This window comes from Anomaloglossus baeobatrachus, chromosome 5 (genome assembly GCF_048569485.1).
Source record: "Anomaloglossus baeobatrachus isolate aAnoBae1 chromosome 5, aAnoBae1.hap1, whole genome shotgun sequence".
NCBI classification, from domain to species: Eukaryota; Metazoa; Chordata; class Amphibia; order Anura; family Aromobatidae; genus Anomaloglossus; species Anomaloglossus baeobatrachus.
The window spans coordinates 361,274,160-361,298,132 of NC_134357.1; the positions used below are offsets into that span (position 1 = coordinate 361,274,160).

The 23,973-nt window shown below is 46.7% G+C and overlaps 1 protein-coding gene across 3 annotated transcripts in view; it reads right to left on the reverse strand.

Moving 5' to 3' along the window:
- Nucleotides 1-23,973, reverse strand: part of NCOA6 (nuclear receptor coactivator 6) — a 96,857-nt gene that overhangs the window by 67,266 nt on the left and 5,618 nt on the right. For 2 of the 3 annotated variants that reach the window (XM_075349950.1, XM_075349948.1), the window contains exons 2-3: nucleotides 16,283-16,400; nucleotides 15,944-16,193 (exon numbers count right to left, since the gene is read on the reverse strand). In XM_075349950.1, the coding sequence (XP_075206065.1) occupies nucleotides 15,944-16,166 (223 nt within the window). In that variant the 5' untranslated portion in view covers nucleotides 16,167-16,193; nucleotides 16,283-16,400. Of the gene's footprint in view, nucleotides 1-15,943; nucleotides 16,401-23,973 lie in introns of all 3 variants that reach the window. The other variant, XM_075349949.1, reaches the window with a different exon arrangement.

The following is a 23,973-nucleotide window of genomic DNA, read 5'->3' on the forward strand; positions in this document are numbered from 1 at the left end:
GATGGACGCTATAAGGTCATTTACTATGGCGTCCCCTTCAGGTGTATCAAGATTGAGAGCAACGTCAGGATCAGAGCCCTGAGCTGCGACCTCCGCCTCATCCTCCAGAGAGTCCTCATGCTGAGACCCCGAACAGCGTGATGAAGCCGGGGAAGGTTCCCAGCGAGCCCGCTTAGCCGGTCTGGGACTGCGGTCCGTGTCGGAGTCCTCCCCGTGGGACCTAGGTGTCACCCCAGGAGCACTCCGCTGCACCGACCGAGAGGGGCCTGGGGGCGATGAACTCACAGTGCCCGGGGCCTGTGTGACCGATCTGGACTGCAAGGCTTCTAGTATCTTAGCAGACCATCTGTCCATAGACTGAGCCATGGATTGTGAAAGCGACTCAGAGAGTTTCTCAGCCAAAACTGCAAACTCTGTCCCTGCCACCTGGACAGTGGAAGCCGGCGGTTCTACCTGAGCCGAGGGTCCCACCAGTGCCCGAGGCTCCGGCTGAGTGAGTGCCACAGGGGCCGAGCATTGCACACAGTGAGGGTAGGTGGAACCTGCAGGTAACATAGCCGCACAAGAGGTACAGGTTGCAAAATAAGCCTGTGCCTTGGCACCCTTGCTCTTTGCGGACGACATGCTGTAGTCTCCTCTGAGAGTGATCACTGAGGGTATATAGCCAAAAGCAAAACAATGCGGCCGAACAGAGAAAATGTATACAAATATATATATATATATATATATATATATATATATATATATATATATATATATATATATATATATATATATATATATATATATATATATATATATATATATACACTTCGGCACCCAAGGGGGGCCAGCACCGGGTAACTGGTGTGGCTTACCGACCGCCCAAATCGGTTGTGTGTCCACCAGATTCCCTGCCTGGGCCTCCCAGAGCTGTAGAGCTCGTTCTGAAATCCTCCACCGGCAGAAGTGATTGTAAATATGGCTGCCAGAGCTCTCAGGGGAGGAGGGAGCCGTGGGCGTGACTAATAAAGTGCGGGAATCTGGTGCCCCACAGTGCTCAGTGAGGGGGGAGGAGAACACCTAAGTATGCTCCAGCCCTCACTGCCGACGTCCAGTCGACCGTCCCGCCCTTACCCCTGACTGGCAGGCCCGGGGGCGGGAGTTATGGAGCTAGGCCGCAGAAGCCGGGGACTAAATTTAATAACGCGGCCGGCAAACAGGCGCGGTCGGCGCGGTAGTCCCGGTCGTCACAAAAAAACAGCAGCCGCTGCAGCGTCTGTGACACAGGCGCTCCATGCACCGTCCCCAAGGGGACACAGAGTACCTTATAGATGCAGGGCCTGTCCCTGATGATACTCAGTCTCCTGTCCGTCAGATTCCCCCAGGGGCTGCGGAGGGAGCCCGGTCCCAGTGAATTCTGACCGGTTAGGATCCCACTTCTCCCAGAGCCTCTAAGGGATGGGGAAGGAAAAACGGCATGTGGCTCCAGCCTTTGTACCCGCAATGGGTACCTCAACCTTAACAGCACCGCCGACTTAGTGGGGTGAGAAGGGAGCATGCCGGGGGCCCTGTTAGGGCCCTCTTTTCTTCCATCCGATACAATCAGCAGCTGCTGCTGACTAAAATGGGAGCTTGAGTGAATGTGTGCCTCCTTCAACACAAAGCATAAAACTGAGGAGCCCGTGATGCACGGGAGGGTGTATAGGCAGAGGGGAGGGGTTACACTTTTTAAAGTGTAATACTTTGTGTGGCCTCCGGAGGCAGAAGCTATACACCCAATTGTCTGGGTCTCCCAATGGAGCGACAAAGAAAAAAGGAAAAACATTTTGTAGGGTGAAATGGTGGGAGAAAACTGCAATTCACCATTTTTTGTGTGGTTTTCCTCTTACATTGCTTATTGTGCAGTAAAAGTACTAATATATGCACACACACAATGGGTGTGTGAGTGAGAATGAATAATTATATATATATATATATATATATATATATATATATATATATATATATATATATATATATATATATATACACACACACATATATATACATACATATATATACATACATATACACACACATACACACACACACACACCTCAAAAAATTAAAGGGAACACTTAACCAACCGAATAGAACTCCAAGTTAATCAGACTTCTGTGAAATCAAACGGTCCACTTAGGAAGCCACACTGATTGACAATCAATTTCACACGCTGTTGTGTAAATGGAATAGACATCAGATGGAAATGATTGGCAATTATCAAAAAATTGTTTAAAAGAACAGAGAGTCCTCAGTGGTTGATACCTTTTAATGGCTAACTGAAAAGATGGTAATAATTGCAAGCTTTCGAGACTACTCAGGTCTCTTCATCAGGCATGGTATAACACAAAATCTGAAGAGTCACATACTTATACACAACAGGACTTAGAATAGTGCAGTAAAAAAAAAAAAAAAAAAAAAAAAAAAAAAAAAAAAGAACAAGTTATATGAAACAGAACTATCTCTATGGCAGGGGGACAAGCTGTTCTAGCCATAAATACTGCTGCAGTTCAGTGTGAACTGAACTGCAGCAGTATTTATGGCTAGAACAGCTTGTCCCCCTGCCATAGAGATAGTTCTGTTTCATATAACTTGTTCTTTTTTTTTTTTTTTTTTTTTTTTTTTTTTTTTTTTACTGCACTATTCTAAGTCCTGTTGTGTATAAGTATGTGACTCTTCAGATTTTGTGTTATACCATGCCTGATGAAGAGACCTGAGTAGTCTCGAAAGCTTGCAATTATTACCATCTTTTCAGTTAGCCATTAAAAGGTATCAACCACTGAGGACTCTCTGTTCTTTTAAACAATTTTTTTATCTCTACTGGCTAACACGGTACAAAGATATATTTTACTTGTGGCAATTATCAAGACACACTCAATAAAAGGAGTGTTTCTGCAGGTGAGTACATCTCAGTACCAATACTTTCTGGCTGATGGGGTCACTTTTGAAGGTTAGTTGTGTTCTCACACCCGTGGTAGCATGAGACGGACTCTACAACCCACACAAGTGGCACAGGTAGAGCAGCTCATCCAGGATGGCACATCAATGCGAGCTGTGGCAAGAAGGTTTGCTGTGTCTGTCAGTGTAGTGTCCAGAGGATGGAGGCGTTACCAGGAGACAGGCCAGTACACCAGGAGACGTGGAGGGGGCCGTAGGAGGTCAACAACCCAGCAGCAGGACCCCTACCTCCGCCTTTGTGCAAGGAGGAACACTGTCAGAACCCTGCAAAATGACCTCCAACAGGCAACAAATGTGCATGTGTCTGCACAAATGGTTAGAAACAGACTCCATGAGGATTGCATGAGGGCCCGATGTACACAGATGGGGGTTGTGCTCACTGTCCAACACCATGCAGGACGCTTGGAATTTGCCACAGAACACCAGGATTGGCAAATTTGCCACTGGCGCCCTGTGCTCTTCACAGATGAAAGCAGGTTCACACTGAGCACATGTGACAGACATGACAGAGTCTGGAGACACCGTGGAGAGCGATTTGCTGCCTGCAACATCCTTCAGCATGACCGGTTTGGCAGTGGGTCAGTAGTGGTGTGGGGTGGCATTTCTTTGGAGGGCCGCACAGCCCTCCATGTGCTCGCCAGTGGTAGCCTGACTGCCGTTAGGTACAGAGATGAGATCCTCAGACCCCTTGTGAGACCACATGGTGGTGCGGTTGGCCCTGGGTTCCTCCTAATGCAGGACAATGCCAGACCTCATGTGGCTTCACTTAGCCGGGAATTTCCTGATGTTGGTGTTCTTCTTGTAATTGTGCCGCTCACCACTTACCTCAATAAAGTTTCACTTTTCAGAATTGGGCTCTGTTGGTCGTCTTTTTCCTGTTTGTGTTGTGCCTTCCTGCGACTAGCCCTAGTCCTTCCAAACCTCACATATCATGATTTTTCTTTATATTGTATATACCAACTTTTGGAGATATGGATTGGTTGAGAGTTCTGTTTAATCTTTAGTGTGTCAGCAGTTCCTGCAAGATGAAGGCATTGAAGCTATGGACTTGCCCGCCCGTTCCCAAGACCTGAATCCGATTGAGCACATCTGGGACATCATGTCTCGCTCTATCCACTAACATCACATTGAACCACAGGCTGTCCAGGAGTTAGCGGATGGCTTTAGTCCAGGTCTGGGAGGAGATCCCTCAGGAGACCATCCACAACCTCATCAGGAGCATGCCCAGGCATTCTAGGGAGGTCGTACAGGCATGTGGAGGCCACACACAATACTGAGCCTCATTTTTACTTGTTTCCAGTTTAATTTTGTTTTGTTTTGATTTTCATTTTGACTTGTTTCCACTTTCATTTTGTGCGCGTGTCTTCAAATCCAGGCCTCCATTGGTTGAAACGTTTGATTTCCATTGATGATTTTTGTGTGATTTTGTTGTCAGCACATTCAACTTTGTACAGAACAAAGCATTCAATGAGAATATTGCATTCATTCCGATCTAGGGTATGTTATTTGAGATATAGATAAATATATATATATATATATTTTTTACTGCTTTTAGAAAATGTTGAACCTTGTAAGAAAAATTAAAGATTTGTTTGTGTCATCAGTTTGTAAGACCAAGAACCAACCAGATATGTAGGATCTTGTACTTTTGCATGGTGAGCTTTAGTTTTCATTAACTATATATTGGTGTGCGGAATACTTTCTTCCGTTTGCATTTTTTCGAGATAACCGAAAATGTTACAATTCCAAAGTAATTTCAATTTTTCATTATAGCATTTTTTATTTTTCCTCTTTTGAATATGAACAAAGCCGGAAGGCTGGAAGTGGAGGTCTATGACCAGTCCAGTGCTGCGATGCCGAGCTGTATAATCAAGGATCGGTAAATTAGCTAAGAAAGACATTTCAAAGCATCTTATACAGCTCTGGGAAAAATTAAGAGACCACTGCAAAATGTTTAGTTTTTCTGATTTTTCTCTTTATAGGTACAGTACAGACCAAAAGTTAGGACACACCTTCTCATTCAAAGAGTTTTCTTTATTTTCAGGACTCTGAAAATTGTAGATTCACATTGAAGGCATCAAAACTATGAATTAACACATGTGAAATGAAATACTTAACTACTTAACAAAAGAGTGTGAAACAACTGAAAATATGTCTTCTATTCTAGGTTCTTCAAAGTAGCCACCTTTTGCTTTCATTACTACTTTGCACACTCTTGGCATTCTCTTAATGAGCTTCAAGAGGTAGTCACCGGAAATGGTTTTCCAACAGTCTTGAAGGAGTTCCCAGAGATGCTTAGCACTTGTTGGCCCTTTTGCCTTCGCTCTGCGGTCCAGCTCACCCCAAACCATCTCAATTGGGTTCAGGTCTGGTGACTGTGGAGACCAGGTCATCTGGCATAGCACCCCATCACTCTCCTTCTTAGTCAAATAGCCCTTACACAGCCTGGAGGTGTGTTTGGGGTCATTGTCCTGTTGAAAAATAAATGATGGTCCAACTAAACGCAAACCGGATGGAGTAGCATGCCACTGCAATATGCTGTGGTAGGCATGCTGGTTCAGTATGACTTCAATTTTGAATAAATCCCCAACAGTGTCACCAGCAAAGCACCCCCACACCGTCACACCTCCTCAGCCATGCTTCACAATGGGAACCAGGCATGTTAGAGTACATCTGTTCACCTTTTCTACAAAGACACGGTGGTTGGATCCAAAGATCTCAAATTTGGACTCATCAGACCAAAGCACAGATTTCAACTGGTCTAATGTCCATTCCTTGTGTTCCTTAGCGCAAACAAGTCTCTTCTGTTTGTTGCCTGTCCTTAGCAGCGGTTTCCTAGCAGCTATTTGACCATGAAGACCCGCTGCACAAAGTCTCCTCTTAACAGTTGTTCTAGAGATGAGAAGGTGTGTCCAAACTTTTGGTCTGTACTGTATATCATTGAGTAAAATGTAAATTGTTCTTTTATTCTATATATTTCTGATAACATGTCTCCGAATTTCCAAGCAATACATTTTGTATTGATTTTCTGATAAAGAGAAATGGTCAAAACAAGAAAACAATGTATTGTTTCAGACACAAATAATGCAAAGAAAACAAGTTGATAATCATTTAGAAACAACAATACTAATAATGTTTAACTCAGGAAGAGTTCAGAAATCAATATTTTGTGGAATAACCATGATTTTTAATCACAGCTTTCATGCGTCTTGGCATGCTTTCCACCAGTCTTTCACACTGCTTTTGGGTAACCTTATGCCACTCTTAGTGCAAAAATTTAAGCAGTTCTTTGTTTTTTTGGTTTGTGACTATCCATCTTCCTCTTGATTACATTCCAGAGGTTTTTAATGGGGTTCGGGTCTGGAGATTAAGCTGGCCATGACAGTGACCTCCAAAAGGAATCGCAGCTGGAGTGAAGTGCACGGCAAGAACAGTTTTTAACAGGCTCCTAGAGGAAGGGCTCAAGTCATGTAAACCTAGAAGAAAGTCTTTCATCAATGAGAAGCAAAGGAGAGACAGGCTGAAGTTTGCCAAAGACCCTAAGGATTGGACCATAGAGGAATGGAGAAAGGTAATCTTCTCTGATAGGTCTAATTTTCAGCTTTGCCGAACACCTGGTTGTCTAATGGTTAGACGGAGACCTGGGGAGGCGTACAACCTAGTGTCTTGCACCCACTGTGAAATTTGGTGGAGGATCGGTGATGATCTGGGGATGCTTCACCAAAGCTGGAATTGGGCAGATTAAACTTTGCAAAGGACGTATGACTCAAGCCGCATACAAGATTATCCTGGAAAAAGAGTTGCTTCCTTCTGCTCAGGCAATGTTCCCCAACTCTGAGGACTGTTTTTTTCCAGCAGGACAATGCGCCATGCCACACAGCTAGGTCAATCAATGTAAGGATGAAGGACCACCACATCAAAACCCTGTCATTGCCAGCCCAACCTCCAGACCTGAACCCCATTGAAAACCTCTGGAATGTAATCAAGAGGAAGATGGATAATCACAAGCCATCAAACAAAGAAGAACTGCTTCAATTTTTGCACCAGGAGGGGCATAAGGTCACCCAAAAGCAGTGTGAAAGACTGGTGGAAAGCATGCCAAGACGCATGAAAGCTGTGATTAAAAATCATGGTTACTCCACAAAATATTGATTTCTGAACTGTTCCTGAGGTAAAACATGATTCGTATTGTTGATTCTAAATGATTATGAACTTGTTTTCTTTGCATTATTTGAGGTCTGAAAGCAATACATTATTTTGTTATTTTGACCATTTCTAATTTTCAAAAAATACAAAATTTGTGCCAGAGCTGTATATACTCCATATACGCTAAAAAGCAACTGGATATTACATCTTCTTTAAAAAGGTTGGCCACTACTTTAACATTGATATGAATGGGAGGCGGATGTGCAGTACCCGGCTGCGGCCACTAAGAGAAATACTTTGGCGTAGTGTTGGGGCTCTATTGCATTGATCAATTCAGTAGCTAAATTTCTCTTTATTCATATATTCATGGCAGTAATGCAGGTTCCATTTTTCACATTTCATTCTTCCATATAGCTATTGAATTTTTCATGTCAGTATTCACACAGCAGTTTCTGCTATTACATGTATTCCCCTTCCATAGTCACTGGTGTGCATACCTTATCTCCCCATAACTATGAGAAGATGGGGCAGCTCTGGAACTGAAAATTTCCGGTGCTTGCTGCTGGCATCTAGGACAGCTGTTTGGCACGAGAGCCGGGTGTCGGACCCCGGCCGATCAGACATTATTGATCTTGCATCAATTTGCATTTTTAATTTTGTATTTTTCCCTTTTCAAAGAGCCATACCATTTCATTTTCACAATAGCTGTAGAGCATATCTTTTCGGGAAGAGTTGTAGCTTTGAATTACAACATCCACGTTACCAAACAATGTACTGCAGATTAAGAAGAAAAATCCAAGTGGGATGGAATGAAGAAATAAAATGCAATTCCCCCAACTGTTTTTACGGAGTTCATTGTATAGTAAATATAAACGGGCAGCATTATACTCCGGTTCTAAATGATTACAGAGACACCAAGCCTACATAGATTTTTTTTTCACTAGCTATATAAACTTCAAAAGAATTAAAAAAGAAAAAGAAGGGAATTTTGTTTACTTACCGTAAATTCCTTTTCTTCTAGCTCTAATTGGGAGACCCAGACAATTGGGTGTATAGCTACTGCCTCCGGAGGCCACACAAAGTATTACACTTAAAAGTGTAAGGCCCCTCCCCTTCTGCCTATACACCCCCCGTGGGATCACGGGCTCCTCAGTTTTAGTGCAAAAGCAAGAAGGAGGAAAGCCAATAAACTGGTTTAAGCAAATTCAATCCGAAGGAATATCGGAGAACTGAAACCATTCAACATGAACAACATGTGTATACAAAAAAACAGGGGCGGGTGCTGGGTCTCCCAATTAGAGCTAGAAGAAAAGGAATTTACGGTAAGTAAACAAAATTCCCTTCTTCTTTGTCGCTCTATTGGGAGACCCAGACAATTGGGATGTCCAAAAGCAATCCCTGGGAGGGTAAAATAATACCTCGTAATAGAGCCGTAAAACGGCCCCTTTCTACAGGTGGGCAACCGCCGCCTGAAGGACTCGTCTGCCTATGCTGGCATCCGCCGAAGCATAGGTATGCACCTGACAGTGTTTCGTGAAAGTGTGGAGGCTGGACCAGGTAGCCGCCTGACACACAAGCTGAGCCGTAGCCTGGTGCCTCAAGCCCAGGACGCATCCACCGCTCTGGTAGAATGGACCTTCAGCCCTGAGGGAACCGTAAGCCCAGCAGCACGATAAGCTAGAGAATTGGTTCCTTGAACCCCCGAGCCAGTCTTGATTTGGAAGCCTGCAACCCTTTACGCTGGCTAGCGACAAGGACAAGAGTGCTTCCGAGCGGCGCAGGGACGCCGTACGATCGATGAAGAGTCTGAGTGCTCTCACCAGATCTAATCAAGTGCAAATCCTTTTCACATTGGTGAACTGGATGAAGACAAACAGAGGGTACGGATACCCTGATTGAGATGAAAGGGGGGATTCCACCTTAGGGAGAAATTCCGGAACCGGACGCAGAACCCCTTGACCTGGTGAGACACCGGAAAGGGGACTTTGCACGACAATGCTGCCCCGACAGACACTCTCCGAAGTGAAGTGACTGCCCCTAGGAAAACCACTTTCTGCGAAAGGCGTGAGAGAGAAAAATCCCTCATAGGCTCGAATGGTGGTTTCTGCAGAACCATCAGCACCCTGTTCAAATCACAGGGTTCTAACAGTCGTTTGTAAGGAAGGACTAAGCGGCAAACCCCCTGCAGGAACGTGCGTACTTGAGGTAGTCTTGCTAGGCGCTTCTGAAAAAAAATACAGAGAGCGCTGAGATTTGTCCCTTAAGGGAACCGAGCGACAAACCTTTTTCCAACCGAATTGCAGGAAGGAAAGAAAGTAGGCAAGGCAATTGGCCAGGGAGAAACTCCCTGAGCAGAGGACCAAGATAAGAATATCTTCCACGTTCTGTGGTAGATCTTGGCAGATGTGTGTTTTCTGGCCTGTCTCATAGTGGTAATGACCCCTTGAGATAACCCTGCAGATGCTAGGATCCAGGACTCAATGGCCACACAGTCAGGTTGAGGGTCGCAGAATTCAGAAGGAAAAAACGACCCTTGAGACAGCAAGTCTGGTCGGTCTGATAGTTCCCCCGGTTGGCCTACCGTGAGATGCCACAGATCCGGGTACCACGACCTCGTTGGCCATTTTGGAGCGACGAGGATGGCGCGGCGGCAGTCGGACCTGATCTTGCGTAACACTCTGGGCAACAGTGCCAGAGGAGGGAACGCATAAGGGAGTTGAAACTGCGACCAATCCTGAACGAAGGCGTCTGCCGCCAGAGCTCTGTGATCGTGAGACCGCGCCATGAATGCCGGGACCTTGTTGTTGTGCTGAGACGCCATTAGGTCGACGTCCGGCATCCCCCAGCGGCAACAGATCTCCTGAAACACGTCCGGGTGAAGGGACCATTCCCCTGCATCCATGCCCTGGCGACTGAGAAAGTCTGCTTCCCAGTTTTCTACGCTCGGGATGTGAACTGCGGATATGGTGGGTGCTGTGGCTTCCACCCACAGCAGAATCCGCCGGACTTCCTGGAAGGCTTGCCGACTGCGTGTCCCACCTTGGTGGTTGATGTAAGCCACCGCTGTGGAGTTGTCCGACTGAATTCGGATCTGCCTGCCTTCCAGCCACTGCTGGAACGCTTTTAGGGCAAGATACACTGCCCTGATCTCCAGAACATTGATCTGAAGTGAGGACTCTTGCTGAGTCCACGTACCCTGAGCCCTGTGGTGGAGAAAGATCGCTCCCCACCCTGACAGACTCGCGTCCGTCGTGACCACCGCCCAGGACGGGGTTAGGCAAGATTTCCCTTTCGATAATGAGGTGGGAAGAAGCCACCACCGAAGGGAAGCTTTGGTTGCTTGAGAGAGGGAGACGTTCCTGTCTAGGGACGTCGGCATCCTGTCCCACTTGCGTAGGATGTCCCATTGAAGAGGACGCAGGTGAAACTGCGCGAAAGGGACTGCTTCCATTGCTGCCACCATCTTCCCCAGGAAGTGCATGAGGCGCCTCAAGGGGTATGACCGACCTTGAAGGAGTGATTGTACCCCTGTCTGTAGTGAACGCTGTTTGTCCAGCGGAAGCTTCACTATCGCTGGAAGAGTAAGAAACTCCATGCCAAGATATGTCAGCGATTGGACCGGTGTCAGATTTGACTTTGGAAAATTGATGATCCACCTGAAACTCTGTAGAATCTCCAGAGTAACGTTGAGGCTGTGTTGGCATGCCTCTTGAGAGGGTGCCTTGACCAGCAGATCGTCTAAGTAGGGTATCACTGAGTGACCCTGAGAGTGGAGGACCGCAACTACTGTAGCCATGACCTTGGTGAAAACCCTTGGGGCTGTCGCCAGGCCGAACGGCAGTGCCGCGAACTGAAGGTGTTCGTCTCCTATGGCGAAGCGCAAGAAGCGCTGATGCTCAGGAGCAATTGGTACGTGGAGATAAGCATCCTGATATCGATCGATGCTAGGAAATCTCCTTGGGACATTGAGGCGATGACGGAGCGGAGGGATTCCATCCGGAACCGCCTGGTCCTTACGTGTTTGTTGAGCAGTTTTAGGTCCAAAACAGGACAGAAGGACCTGTCCTTCTTTGGAACCACAAACAGGTTGGAGTAGAAACCGTGACCCTGTTGCTGAAGAGGAACCGGGACCACCACTCCTTCTGCCTTCAGAATGCCCACCGCCTGCAGCAGAGCCTTGGCTCGCTCGGGAGGCGGAGATGTTCTGAAGAATCGAGTCGGAGGACGAGAGCTGAACTCTATCCTGTAACCGTGAGACAAAATGTCTCTCACCCAACGGTCTTTTACTTGTGGCAGCCAGGTGTCGCAAAAGCGGGAGAGCCTGCCACCGACCGAGGATGCGGTGTGAGGAGGCCGTAAGTCATGAGGAAGCCGCCTTGGTAGCGGCGCCTCCGGCGATCTTTTTAGGGCGTGATTTAGACCGCTACGCGTCGGAGTTCCTCTGATCCTTCTGAGGCCTTTTGGACGAGGAGAATTGGACCTGCCTGCGCCCCGCAAGGACCGAAACCTCGACTGTCCCCTCCTCTGTTGGGGTATGATCGGTGTAGCCTGAGGAAAGGATGTATCCTTTCCCTTGGATTGTTTGATGATTTCATCCAGTCGCTCACCAAACAAGCGGTCGCCAGAGAATGGCAAACTGGTTAGGCACTTTTTTGGAAGCAGAATCTGCCTTCCATTCCCACAACCACAAGGCTCTGCGTATTACCACTGAATTGTCGGACGCAACCGCCTTCCGGCTCGCCGAGTCCAGGACAGCATTAATGGCGTATGACGCAAACGCTGACGTTTGAGACGTTAAAGACGCAGCCTGCGACGCAGACATACGTGTGACTGCCTCAATTTGCGCTTGAGCCGCTGAGACCGCTTGGAGCGCCCAGACGGCTGCGAAAGCTGGAGCAAAGACACGGCAATAGCTTCATAGATGGATTTCAACCAGAGCTCCATCTGTCTGTCAGTGGCATCTTTGAGTGAAGCCATATCTTCCACTGCAACTAAGGATTTAGCCGCTGGAGATAGGAGGTCCACATTGGAACACTGAACCCAGCCCTTGACAACGTCAAAAGGGAAGAGATAACGTGTATCCTTAAGGCGTTTTGAAAAAACGATATCTGGACAAGCCTGGTGGTTCTGGACTGCCTCCCTGAGTCAGAGTGATCCAGAAAGCGTACTCAATGTACGCTTGGGGAACCTGAAACGGAACTTCTCCTGCTGAGAAGCTGACTCCTCAGGCGTAGGAGCTGAGGGAGAAAAAACCAACATATGATTGATGGACGCCGTAAGATCGTTCACTACGGTGTCACAATCAGGTGTATCCAGGTAGAGAACGTTCTCAGGATAGGAATCCTGATCAGATACCTCCGCCTTATCATAGAGAGAGTCCCCATGCTGAGACCCTGAATGATGCGGTGACGTCGAGGGATGCTCCCAGCGAGGTCGCTTAGGGGGTCTGGGACTGCGGTCCGAGTCAGACCCCTCACCCTGGGATCCCTGAGACACTCCAGGAGCACCTTGTTGTACCAACTGGGGGGGGGGACCAGGGGCAATGAATCAACAGAGCCCATGGTCTGAGGGACCGGTCTGGACTGCAAGGCTTCTAGTATGTTAGCCATAGTCTCAGAAAGTCTGAAGTAAATACAGCAAACTCCGTCCCCATCACCTGGACCATTAGCAGAGACTCCGGCTGAGTAAGTTCCACAAGGGCCGTGCATTGCATACAATTGGGGTCCGTGGAACCTGCCGGCAGTATAGCCGTACATGCTGTACAGGCTGCATAGAAAAACCTGTGCTTCTGCACCCTTGTTTTTCACAGACGATATGCTGTTATCTCCCCCGAACCATCAAGGAGGGTATATAGCCAAAATACAAAAGTGAGACCGAACAGTGCAATGTATAGCGTACAAGCATATATCTATATGTGCATTTCGGCACTAGTGGGGTCAGCACCACAGGTGCTGCTTACCGCCCGGTCACAGCGGGTGTGTGACCACCAGAATCCCTGCCAGGGTATTCCCAAACTTGTCTCTTTTCTCAGTCACAGAAAAAACTGACATGAATGGCTGCCGGCGTCCTGTGTAGAGGAGGAGGCCGTGGGCGTGCCCCAGAAAGTGCGGGAATCCGGTTTCACACTGTGTACAGTGAGAGGGGTGGAGTATGCAAAGCATGCTCCATCTCTCAGCGCTGCCGTGCTGTGCAGCGTCACGCCCTTACCCTGACTGGCAGGCCAGTGGGCGGTAACGAAGTGAGAGTAGGCCGCAAAAGCCGGGGACTAGAGTGATAAGCGCGGCCCGGCATATAAGCCCTGGTCGGCGCGGAAGTCCCCGGCGCACCACAAGTCCCAGCCGCGCCTGAGATAAAAATGGCAGCGGCGGTTAGCGCGGCAGTCCCTCAATACTCTAACACACCCAGCACGCTGTAGTGTGCGATGGCACCAGTGCGGGCAGCGCCGCCATCCCTGGCGCACTAACACACCCAGCAGTGTTGCCGTGTGTCTGTGCGCGGTCCCCTTTATGGGGACACAGAGTACCTCAACGTAGCAGGGCCATGTCCCTGAGGATACTCAGCTCCATGTCCAGCAGATTCCCAGGGGCTGTGGATGGAGCACGGCCTCAGTGCCTGGAGACCGATAAGATCCCACTTCACCCAGAGCCCTAAGGGGATGGGGAAGGAAAGCAGCATGTGGGCTCCAGCCTCCGTACCCGCAATGGGTACCTCAACCTTAACAAACACCGCCGACAAAAGTGGGGTGAGAAGGGAGCATGCTGGGGGCCCTAATATGGGCCCTCTTTTCTTCCATCCGACATAGTCAGCAGCTGCTGCTGACTAAACAGTGGAGCTATGCGTGGATGTCTGACCTCCTTCGCACAAAGCATGAAAACTGAGGAGCCCGTGATCCCACGGGGGGTGTATAGGCAGAAGGGGGGGGGCCTTACACTTTTAAGTGTAATACTTTGTGTGGCCTCCGGAGGCAGTAGCTATACACCCAATTGTCTGGGTCTCCCAATAGAGCGACAAAGAAAAATACTATTTTTCTTTTGCTTTGTCATTTTACGAGATGCCTAAAGTTTTTATGTTTTCGTCAATTGAGCCATGTAAAGCTTGTTTTCATGTGGTGAGCTGACAGTTCTATAGATACTAATTTGGAGAACATAAAACCTTTTTATTGCACTTTGGGTGGCGTGGTGACCAGTAAAAAAAATCCACAATTCTGGAGTTATGATTTTTTTTTTTCTCTCTTAACAGTGTCTTCCTTATGGATACATTAATTTTATATTTTCATAGACTGGACTTTTACAGACACAGCAACAACACGTATGTTTCTTTTTTTATCTTATTTTTAATGGGAGGGGGAAAAAGGGGATATTCAGCTCTTAAACTCTATTATTTTTTATTTCTCTAGGGGGACTGGGACCTGTGATTTTCCGAAGCTTATACTATATACTGCATTACCAAAGCATGGCCGTATATAGTGAAAATTGCAGTCTCCTATGAAGGTCAACCTATGGCTCAGCTATACAGGGCAATAAAGACTACAAGGGGTAATACAGGAGTAATCAAATTTACCTACACAGGAGCACCAAGACTGCAAAGGGTAATGCAGGAGCTGGGGCGTAACGATCACGGTCGCAGAGATCACCACTGCGACCAGGCCCAGAGGTGCAGAGGGCCCCACTGCCCCACCCCCTGATTTAGATGGATGTGTGTCCAAGTGCTTGCATCCAGTTGAAATACATCGCAGCACAGAGACCCATCAGGTCCCTGTGCTACCATGTGCCAGCCACCGATTAAAGCCATCCCCACGCACACAATCATAGGCCTGGGGAGCAGAGAACACACTGACAGCTGCTGGTGCTGTAAGTGTCCGCGCATGACACTGACGTCATGGGCTGCGCCGGTTACACGCTGGTCAGTTTCCGGCATGCCAGCATCGCAGGAGGTCGCCGGGTAAGGTGAGTACAATCGTTTATTTGTTTTCCTGTGTGCAGTGCGGGCTATATACCAGGATGATGGGGGGCATATAGCATGAAGGGGGCTATATTCCAGGATGAGTGGGCTATATAGCATTATGGGGGCTATATACCAGGATGGAAGGGTTATATACCAGGATGGAGGGGGCTATATACCAGGATGGAGGGGGCTATATACCAGGATGGAGGGGGACATATTTACCAGGTTGAGGGGGGCATATTTACCAGGATGGGGGGAGTGGGGCAACTTGTATATCTTTATAAGATTTAGAATGCTACAATGGCCCATACATCTGATGAACATATGGGGGAGGCCAAGGTTCAAACTCTGCACCGGGGGCCCAAAAGGCTCTAGTTGCACCACTGCACAGGAGTAACCAAATGTACCCACACAAGAGCACCAAGATGGCAAGGGGTAACACAGTAGCAGCCAAATTTACCTACACTGGAGCACAAAGATTGCAAGGGATAACACAGGAGTAACCAACTTTGAAATTCAGCATACAACTTCAAACACACCCCCCACCCAAAAAGAAAAAAAAAAAGGGGGGGTGGGGGGGGGAGAGTTCAAAAGAAGAAAAGGGAAACCAGGAGTTGATTCAAACAAGGTGTATTATGGTACAGTGCCTGACAGATGTGGATGGGTGTGTGCAATCCACGTCTCAGATTTAGAAAAAATTAGCAATGTGTCATTTAAGACACCCCTAAACAGCTTTTCAAGCTCTTCTCTGAAATACTGCTGCTGCTGCTGCTTTTCTTGTCTGTGAATTGGAAGCAAAAACCCAATAACCAGTTCCCTTTAAACTAAAAATATGTAATTGAAAACTAAGCAACTAGGAGCTAAATGTTCTTACCCATGGTGATCAGATCGGGTACTCCTTGCAAAATCTTGTCTAGCTTGCACTGTAGATCTATATCCCCTATGTCTCCTTTAAATGCTACAAAGATTGTGGAGTTGCTGTCTTCTGGTCTCAGTTCATCCTCAATCCCAGAGTCATTGTCGCCCTTGTGATCTATTTGTGGAGAGAACGGTCTTTCTCGGGTGTCTTCTGGGTCAGGACATTTTTTTGAGTCCATAGCTGTGTTTGTCACGACAGTCTCTCTCTGTAATGGGAAAATGGAGAACACAACTAAATCTTGTGCCGTAGAAAACGGAAACCTCCATCTTCACAGAATAGACATATTTCTATTACCGACACAGCTCCAAATGTGAGCTTTGTCTACGTTTCTACATGGTGGTCTCTCTTCAGGAAGGAGGCAGCAGAAGACATCTTTAGTCAGATTTACGTGCCGGGTCTCCCCGATTGTGTCCTGGAAAACATGATGGCAAAAACGTGAGCGAGATGTTTCAAACAGTTGATAACTTGTAAGTTTCTTTACAGCTGTAAGACACTAAGAAATACATGTAATGCACGCATCTAAAGCTACTTCATGAGAGTGAAAATCACTAGTGGGCACTACAAGCAGCACATAGGGAGGCGAAAACCACCCAAATATCAAACATAAATATGCCATCCATATTACTTTTGCAAGATGTCTTCAATCTCAGAGTCTCCATAAGGATAACTTGCGGGTTGTCTGGCACCCAGCAATCCTGAGATCTGTATATTCATTTTTAGGGTTCGCGCACACCATCATATATGTCGGACGAGTGCCATGTAATTTTTTATAGGACAGGGTTCGGACCAATGTTAATGAATGGTGCAGTGCTGATGCTCCATTTTTTTCACTGACGGAATCTCATTATGCTGCAATTTGCCACGCAAATCAGACGAGAGACTCTCTCTTGGGTGCGGGAAATCATTGATTGAACTCGGATGACACTGATTTCTGTGGACTCATAGCATAAAGAAATTTTGTTCTCCGTCTTCTCAGTGTGCTCCAGTTCTCACATCCAAATGAGTTTGATCAGGGTCATTAGCATAGTCAACCAGATTCTCTTGGATGAGAGAATATACAATATATCGCAAGACCCTGGCTCTACAATCAGTGTTGCAACCAGTTCTCATATGGCCAAGTCCCCCCTCACCCCAAACCTTTTTTTTTCCAATTTTCTTCCACCCATTAAAAGGGAACCTGTCAGGTGCAATATACACCCAGAACCACGAGCAGTTCTGGGTGCATATTGCTAATCCCTGTCTAACCGTCCCTGTATACACTAGCATAGATAAAGGGATCTTTAGAAAAAGTATTTGTAAAGATCCTATACGATATACTAATGAGGCCAGCGACTAGTCGCAAGGAGGTTAGTTCCCTTGGCTAGTCGGCCCCCTTAGCATGTAAGCACCTGCTCTGTTGGCGTGCTAACATGCTAATGAATGCGAAGCATCAGAGGCATGGATACTCTCACCTTTCTGGTGCCATCACGTCTGACTCCTGGACTTCGGCGCAGTGCGCATGATCCAGAACTTTCAGTCATGCGCACTACATGAGTTTGAAGCCAGGACGCATACACACGGCTTCATAGTGTACATGACCGAAACTCCGGGATCATGTGCACTGAGCCGAAATCCAGGAGTCGGACGTGATGGCAGCAGAGAGGTGACTGAGATCATCCTCTGACGCTGCTGCAGGGGCATGCTTACATGCTAAGCGGGCCAACAAGCCAAGGGAACTAACGCCCTTGCAACTAGTCACTGGTTTCATTAGCATATCATATGGAATCTTTAGAAATACTTTTCCTAAAGATCTCTCTATCTATGCTAGTGTATATAGGGACGGTTAGGCAGGGATTAGTAATATGCACGCAGAATTACTCATGATTCTGGGTGCATATTGCACCCGACAGGTTCTTTTTAAGCAGTAAGAAAAGAAAAAGAAAGTCGGACAGCACTGGGATGGCGTTCAAGTGCCATTCACTATTTTGACTGATCCATTCACAAATCGGATAAGAAGTCAAGTCTTTATTTTGTTTTTATACAGACAGAAAAAAAAGGGATGTGAAAAAGCCCAAAAAATATAATGGATTGGTCTTGTGTGAACAACATGGATAGAAAACAAATGAAAGATGGTCGTCTGAATAGAGCACGATACTCAGGAAGGCGAGTACTTCCTCGCCTCTGGTGCCTGTAGTTCCCCTTTCCCTGTCTGGAAGCCTTATGCACAAGGCACATGGAAAATACTGGCCCATGTGGACGCACAAACTGTACTACTGCTCTTTGTTTTTGCTTTCAACTGACTTCTGTGAAAAGTGGAATGGTATATCAAAAAAATAACGAAAAGAGTACAAAACTACGGTCTCACTATAAGGCCTAAGCCACACTGCGAGAAAAATCAGTGCGAGTGGAGTGCGATAAAACATCGCATTCCACTCGGACCAATTCTAGCCTGTGTGTCAGCGCACATGAGCGATTATTTACTCAGCCCTAACCGGACCGAGAAACCAATCGCAGCATGCTGCGACTGTAATGCGAGACTCTTTTCTCTCGCCCCATTCAAGTGAATTGGGCAAGAGGAAAATCGCACTGCACTCGCGGTACACTGGTGTACCGCGCGTGCAGAGCGAGAATCGCAATCTTTTCCTTCCCTCCCCTCCGCAGCTCCTGCCCGCCCCTCTTCAGTGCCGGCCCGCCCCACGCAGCTGAGATCCGCTCACAAAGTCGGACCTCAGATGCAGGCACACTCGCATGACACTCGGCTCCTGCTGTGCTGCCAGCGCGAGCCGAGTGTAATGCGAGGATCACACTAGTGCCCCGTGTGCCCCCGGCCTAAAAAGGAGAATCTCCAAAGGATAACATAAGCACAGTGAACCCATTCTGCAAAGAACTAGTACAGATCTGTAATAAGATTAGCTACATGAGGCCTAAATGTTCAGAAGAATCAGTTCTCAATAAGCTCTACTGGAAGGTCAAGCAGGAGAAGACCTGTACAGAGAGGCATGCCCTACAGAGAAGCATTACGCAGGCATTTCTGGGACCAGGCTGTGTAATTGATATCATCGATAATGACTAACACTGGTTATTTGGGAATTATTATACAAACAGAAAAACATGCGTAGTACCAAAATGGTTCAAAGGTGGAATGCAGCCCTTCATCTAATATACAGTGATCACAGTAAAACCACGGAGAGGAGACGTGGACATCATTGATCATCTTGTGACAACGGCACCTGTCAGAGGGATCAGGCAGCAAGTGGGTAATCAACTCTTCGGGATGATGAGGTAAAAGAAGGAAGGAATGGCAAGGATAAGGATCTAAGTAACTTGGCAGGGACCAGATTGTGAGGTCAGCGTGCCCTTGCTGACCAATGGGCACAGAAGCTAATGAGTCAGGTCGCCTTGTGGACGGCCAGTGGCGTATCACTTACATGGCGTAGAGATGGCACCAGGAAGCGCTATAAGAAGCAGACAAGCTGATGGTGTAATCCTCTGGGCAACCTCAGGTCCTGGCATTTATTATTTCACCTCAAGGCAGTGGTGTACCCTAATGACAGTCCCAATCAGGAAGATAACGTGCCCTACCACACTGCAAAATTATTCTCAAGGGAACATCCATCACATGTGTCTGATCACTACCTTCAATGCCAAGGGGAGCCAACTGTGCGGGGTTATCGCCCCCAGTCCCATAGAAATGGGCAGAACATTGGTACACGAGGGCCACTATTCGCTCTACAGACTCTTACAACAAAAATGTGTGGTAAAACTTCGAGCCCACACTGCTCAGTGTCAGCTGGAGTGTGACCGCTATGGGACTGATGGACGCCACCATCACCAAGGTTTGGACATCAGACAAAAGAACTACCATGGAGAACCCAGTGAGCTCGACACCAAGACTACCATGGAGAACCCAGTGAGCTCGACACCAAGACTACCATGGAGAACCCAGTGAGCTCAGCACCAGGACTATAATGGAGAACCCAGTGAGCTCGGCACTAGGACTACAATAGAGAACCCAGTGAGCTCAGCACCAGGACTACAATGGAGAACCCAGTGAGCTCAGCACCAGGACTACCATGGAGAACCCAGTGAGCTCAGCATCAGGACTACTATGCGGAATCCAGTGAGCTCAGCACCAGGACTACCATGAGGAACCCATTGAGTTTGGCACCAGGACTATGATGGAGAATTCAGTGAGCTCGGCACCAGCACTACCATGGAGAACCCAGTGAGCTGGACACCAAGACTACCAAGAGGAACCCAGTGAGCTTGGCACCAGGACTACCATGGAGAACCCAGTGAGCTCAACACCAAGACTACAATGAGGAACCCAGTGAGCTTGGCACCAGGACTATGATGAAGAATTCAGTGAGCTCAGCACCATGACTACCATGGAGAATCCAGTGAGCTCGGCACCAGGACTATGATGGAGAATCCAGTGAGCTCAGCACCAGGACTATGATGGAGAATCCAGTGAGTTCGGCACCAGGACTATGATGGAGAATCCAGTGAGCTCAGCACCAGGACTATGATGGAGAATCCAGTGAGCTCGGCACAAGGACTATGATGGAGAATCCAGTGAGCTCGGCACCAGGACTATGATGGAGAATCCAGTGAGCTCAGCACCAGGACTATGATGGAGAATCCAGTGAGCTCGGCACCAGGACTATGATGAAGAATCCAGTGAGCTCGGCACCAGGACTATGATGGAGAATCCAGTGAGCTCAGCACCAGGACTATGATGGAGAATCCAGTGAGCTCAGCACCAAGACTATGATGAAGAATCCAGTGAGCTCGGCACCAGGACTATGATGGAGAATCCAGTGAGCTCGGAACCAGGACTATGATGAAGAATCCAGTGAGCTCGGCACCAGGACTATGATGGAGAATCCAGTGAGCTCAGCACCAGGACTATGATGGAGAATCCAGTGAGCTCAGCACCAAGACTATGATGAAGAATCCAGTGAGCTCGGCACCAGGACTATGATGGAGAATCCAGTGAGCTCGGAACCAGGACTATGATGAAGAATCCAGTGAGCTCGGCACCAGGACTATGATGGAGAATCCAGTGAGCTCGGCACCAGGACTATGATGGAGAATCCAGTGAGCTCAGCACCAAGACTATGATGGAGAATCCAGTGAGCTCAGCACCAAGACTATGATGGAGAATCCAGTGAGCTCAGCGCCAGGACAACAATGGAGAATCCAGTGAGCTCAGCACCAGGACAACAATGGAGAATCCAGTGAGCTCAGCACCAGGACAACGATGGAGAACCCTAATGCACACCATTGGCTGTGACCATAGACTCGTCAACTTATCCAGCACTCACGAATCATACACTGAACTCAGCTGCCACTTTACACATCAAGTTGTCAACTTCACAAACTGTCAGATACCAGGTATGACAGCACAACCTATGTAATGATGGCAACGGCTGTAAATGGGGTGATGATGACATGCTGCCAATCGCACCTACATATCGGTATGATTCATCCAGGACAGACTGACAGACAGACCCAGCCTGCACCATCGCTCATACACGGGTGGCAGCTATAACGCTCATACAAAGGCAACACCTCTACCGCTTATTAACTGGCACCACCTGTACTGCTCAGACATGGGCACCATCTGTACCACTCATACACTGGCACCACCTGTACCACTCATAACAAGCATGATCTGTACTGCTTATAAACCAGGGCATGGAGTCGGAGTCGTAGTCGTGGAGTCGGAGCTCATTTTGGTTGAGTCGGAGTCGGTATAAAATGCACCGATTCCTAAAATATAAATTAAATTGGGGACAGTAGTGCAATGCAGAATGTGATGAAAATGTTTTCATAGGAATTTGGGAAAGTTATGAAATGTCCTATAAATGTCTGTTCTATTCCTGATCTAAGGCTACATTCACACACAGCGTTTTTGCTGCGTTTTTTGAGGATACGTTTTTCAGCTGCAAAAGCAGATCAGCTTTTTAAAAAACCGCATCACCTGAAAGGTTTTTGAGCTAATAAATAATGCTTTCAATAGCAAAAGCAGATTAGAAAAACACCACAAACTGACTGCTCATTCTTTGTGAGGATCCTCACAAAACGATGTGTCTGAATGTCCTATCTTGTCACCCATTGCCTTTTCTGGATGCCAGAGTCACTGCATTTCACTGAATTATTTTGCCATCAATGTTCGATATGTTTGTGACAAGAAAGAAATTGTTAGCAAGACACTGGCAGTAAAAGATAGTAAAGCTCATCACACCAGCCAGTTTCTCCAGGCCTTAGTGGAAAAAGTTCTGCAAGACTAGGAACGAAAAAAAGAACAGGTTCTTGCCAATGTAACGAACAATGCTTTAAAAATAAATACAATTAAACTGATGAATGAGAGTAATGAGCAACATCTAGAAGACAATTTAGGATTCAGTATGTTTGAGATGGAGCTAGTGTTGTTCATGTAACTGAGGAACAAACAGATATTACAACAGAAGAACAGCAAAATGATACTTTAGAATTAGATGATCTTGTTGAAGCTGCTTCAAAACACTTTCATATTCATCACATGCGCTGTGTTGTGCACACACTGCACCTGGCAATAAGAGAGTCTGCAAGAGGGACCCCGGTTTCACACATCCGGCTTTTCGCCGGTTTGGCGGATGCGGTGCACTCCAGTACAGTGTATACAGTACAGTGGCAGCGCGACAAACGATGGTCACATGCATTCATGTGACCAGAGCATGTGACCCGGAGGTTGTGGCGCTGCCACTGTACTGTATCGTACTGTACTGGTGTACGCCACATCAGCCAAACCGGCGAAAAGCCGGATGTGTGAAACTGTGCGGACATGCTGGAAATCTGATTGGAAAAGTGAGGAAGTTGGCTATTGCCGCCAGAACCCCTAAAATTGATTCCCTCTTGAAGAGACATGCTGGAAAAGGGGCAATTGTTGATCCAGCCACTCGGTGAGGCAGAACTTATTTAATGACTGAGCAATTGCTTGAACTAAAATAATTTCTTATAATATGGTGAACCCTCAAGTAACATTAAATGAAGGTCAATGGACACAGGTGGCTGAATTGAAGGAATTGCTTAATCACCCATTTACCGTGACTAAAAAATTACAAGCTGAGGATTTAACTCCTGGCATTTTCATTAGGGAATGGAAGAACTTGCTATTTTACCTGTCCCAAAGAGGAGGTTTAATCGCAGATGGCATTTCTGCTTCAATGAAATGGAGAGAGACACAGCTATTGGAAAATAAAATTCTTCTGCCAGCTGTTTATGTGGACCCAAGTCATCGTATACTGCTTGATGATCAACAGCTTACTAAAGGAAAAGAAGCTCTAACTGAGGTAGCAGTTAGGATGAGCAGCTACAGGACTGCCAGGCGCAAGAGGACTGACAAGTATTTGGATGACATGGAGCAGCAAAGGGTTGCCGCAAGGAAAAATATTTCACTCTGTCTCCTATAGCAGCAGATTAACTAGATTTCAGTAACATTTTTCACTTGCTCTCAAAGAAATAGAAAAATTCAACCATTCATCAAAACTGACTGTGCATGAGGCAATTCCTTTATACCCAGAAATTGTTAGAGATGTTGCCCATGTGGTTCCGGCTTTGCCTCCAACCCAAGTTAGTGTAGAGAGGTTGTTCTCTAGCCTTAAAATTATTAGGTCAGATTTGAGGTCATCTGTGAAGGAGGATCTGATGGAGGCAATTCTATTTCTTAGAACAAATTCATAGACTGCACAAATGTAATTTAGTATGTTTTTGCTGAAACCTGTTTTTTGCCACTTACATAGTTTATTAGTGTTATATACAGTATATATATATATATATATATATATATTATATATATATACACAGCATATATCTATATACACTCTGTAATACACTATGTAAGTGGCAAAAAATAGTTTTCAACAAAAACATACTAAATAATAACATTTATTATATTGCTTATATTTAAGTGAAAAATGTATTGTAGCACAATGTGAACATCAGACATTTAATCATTTTTA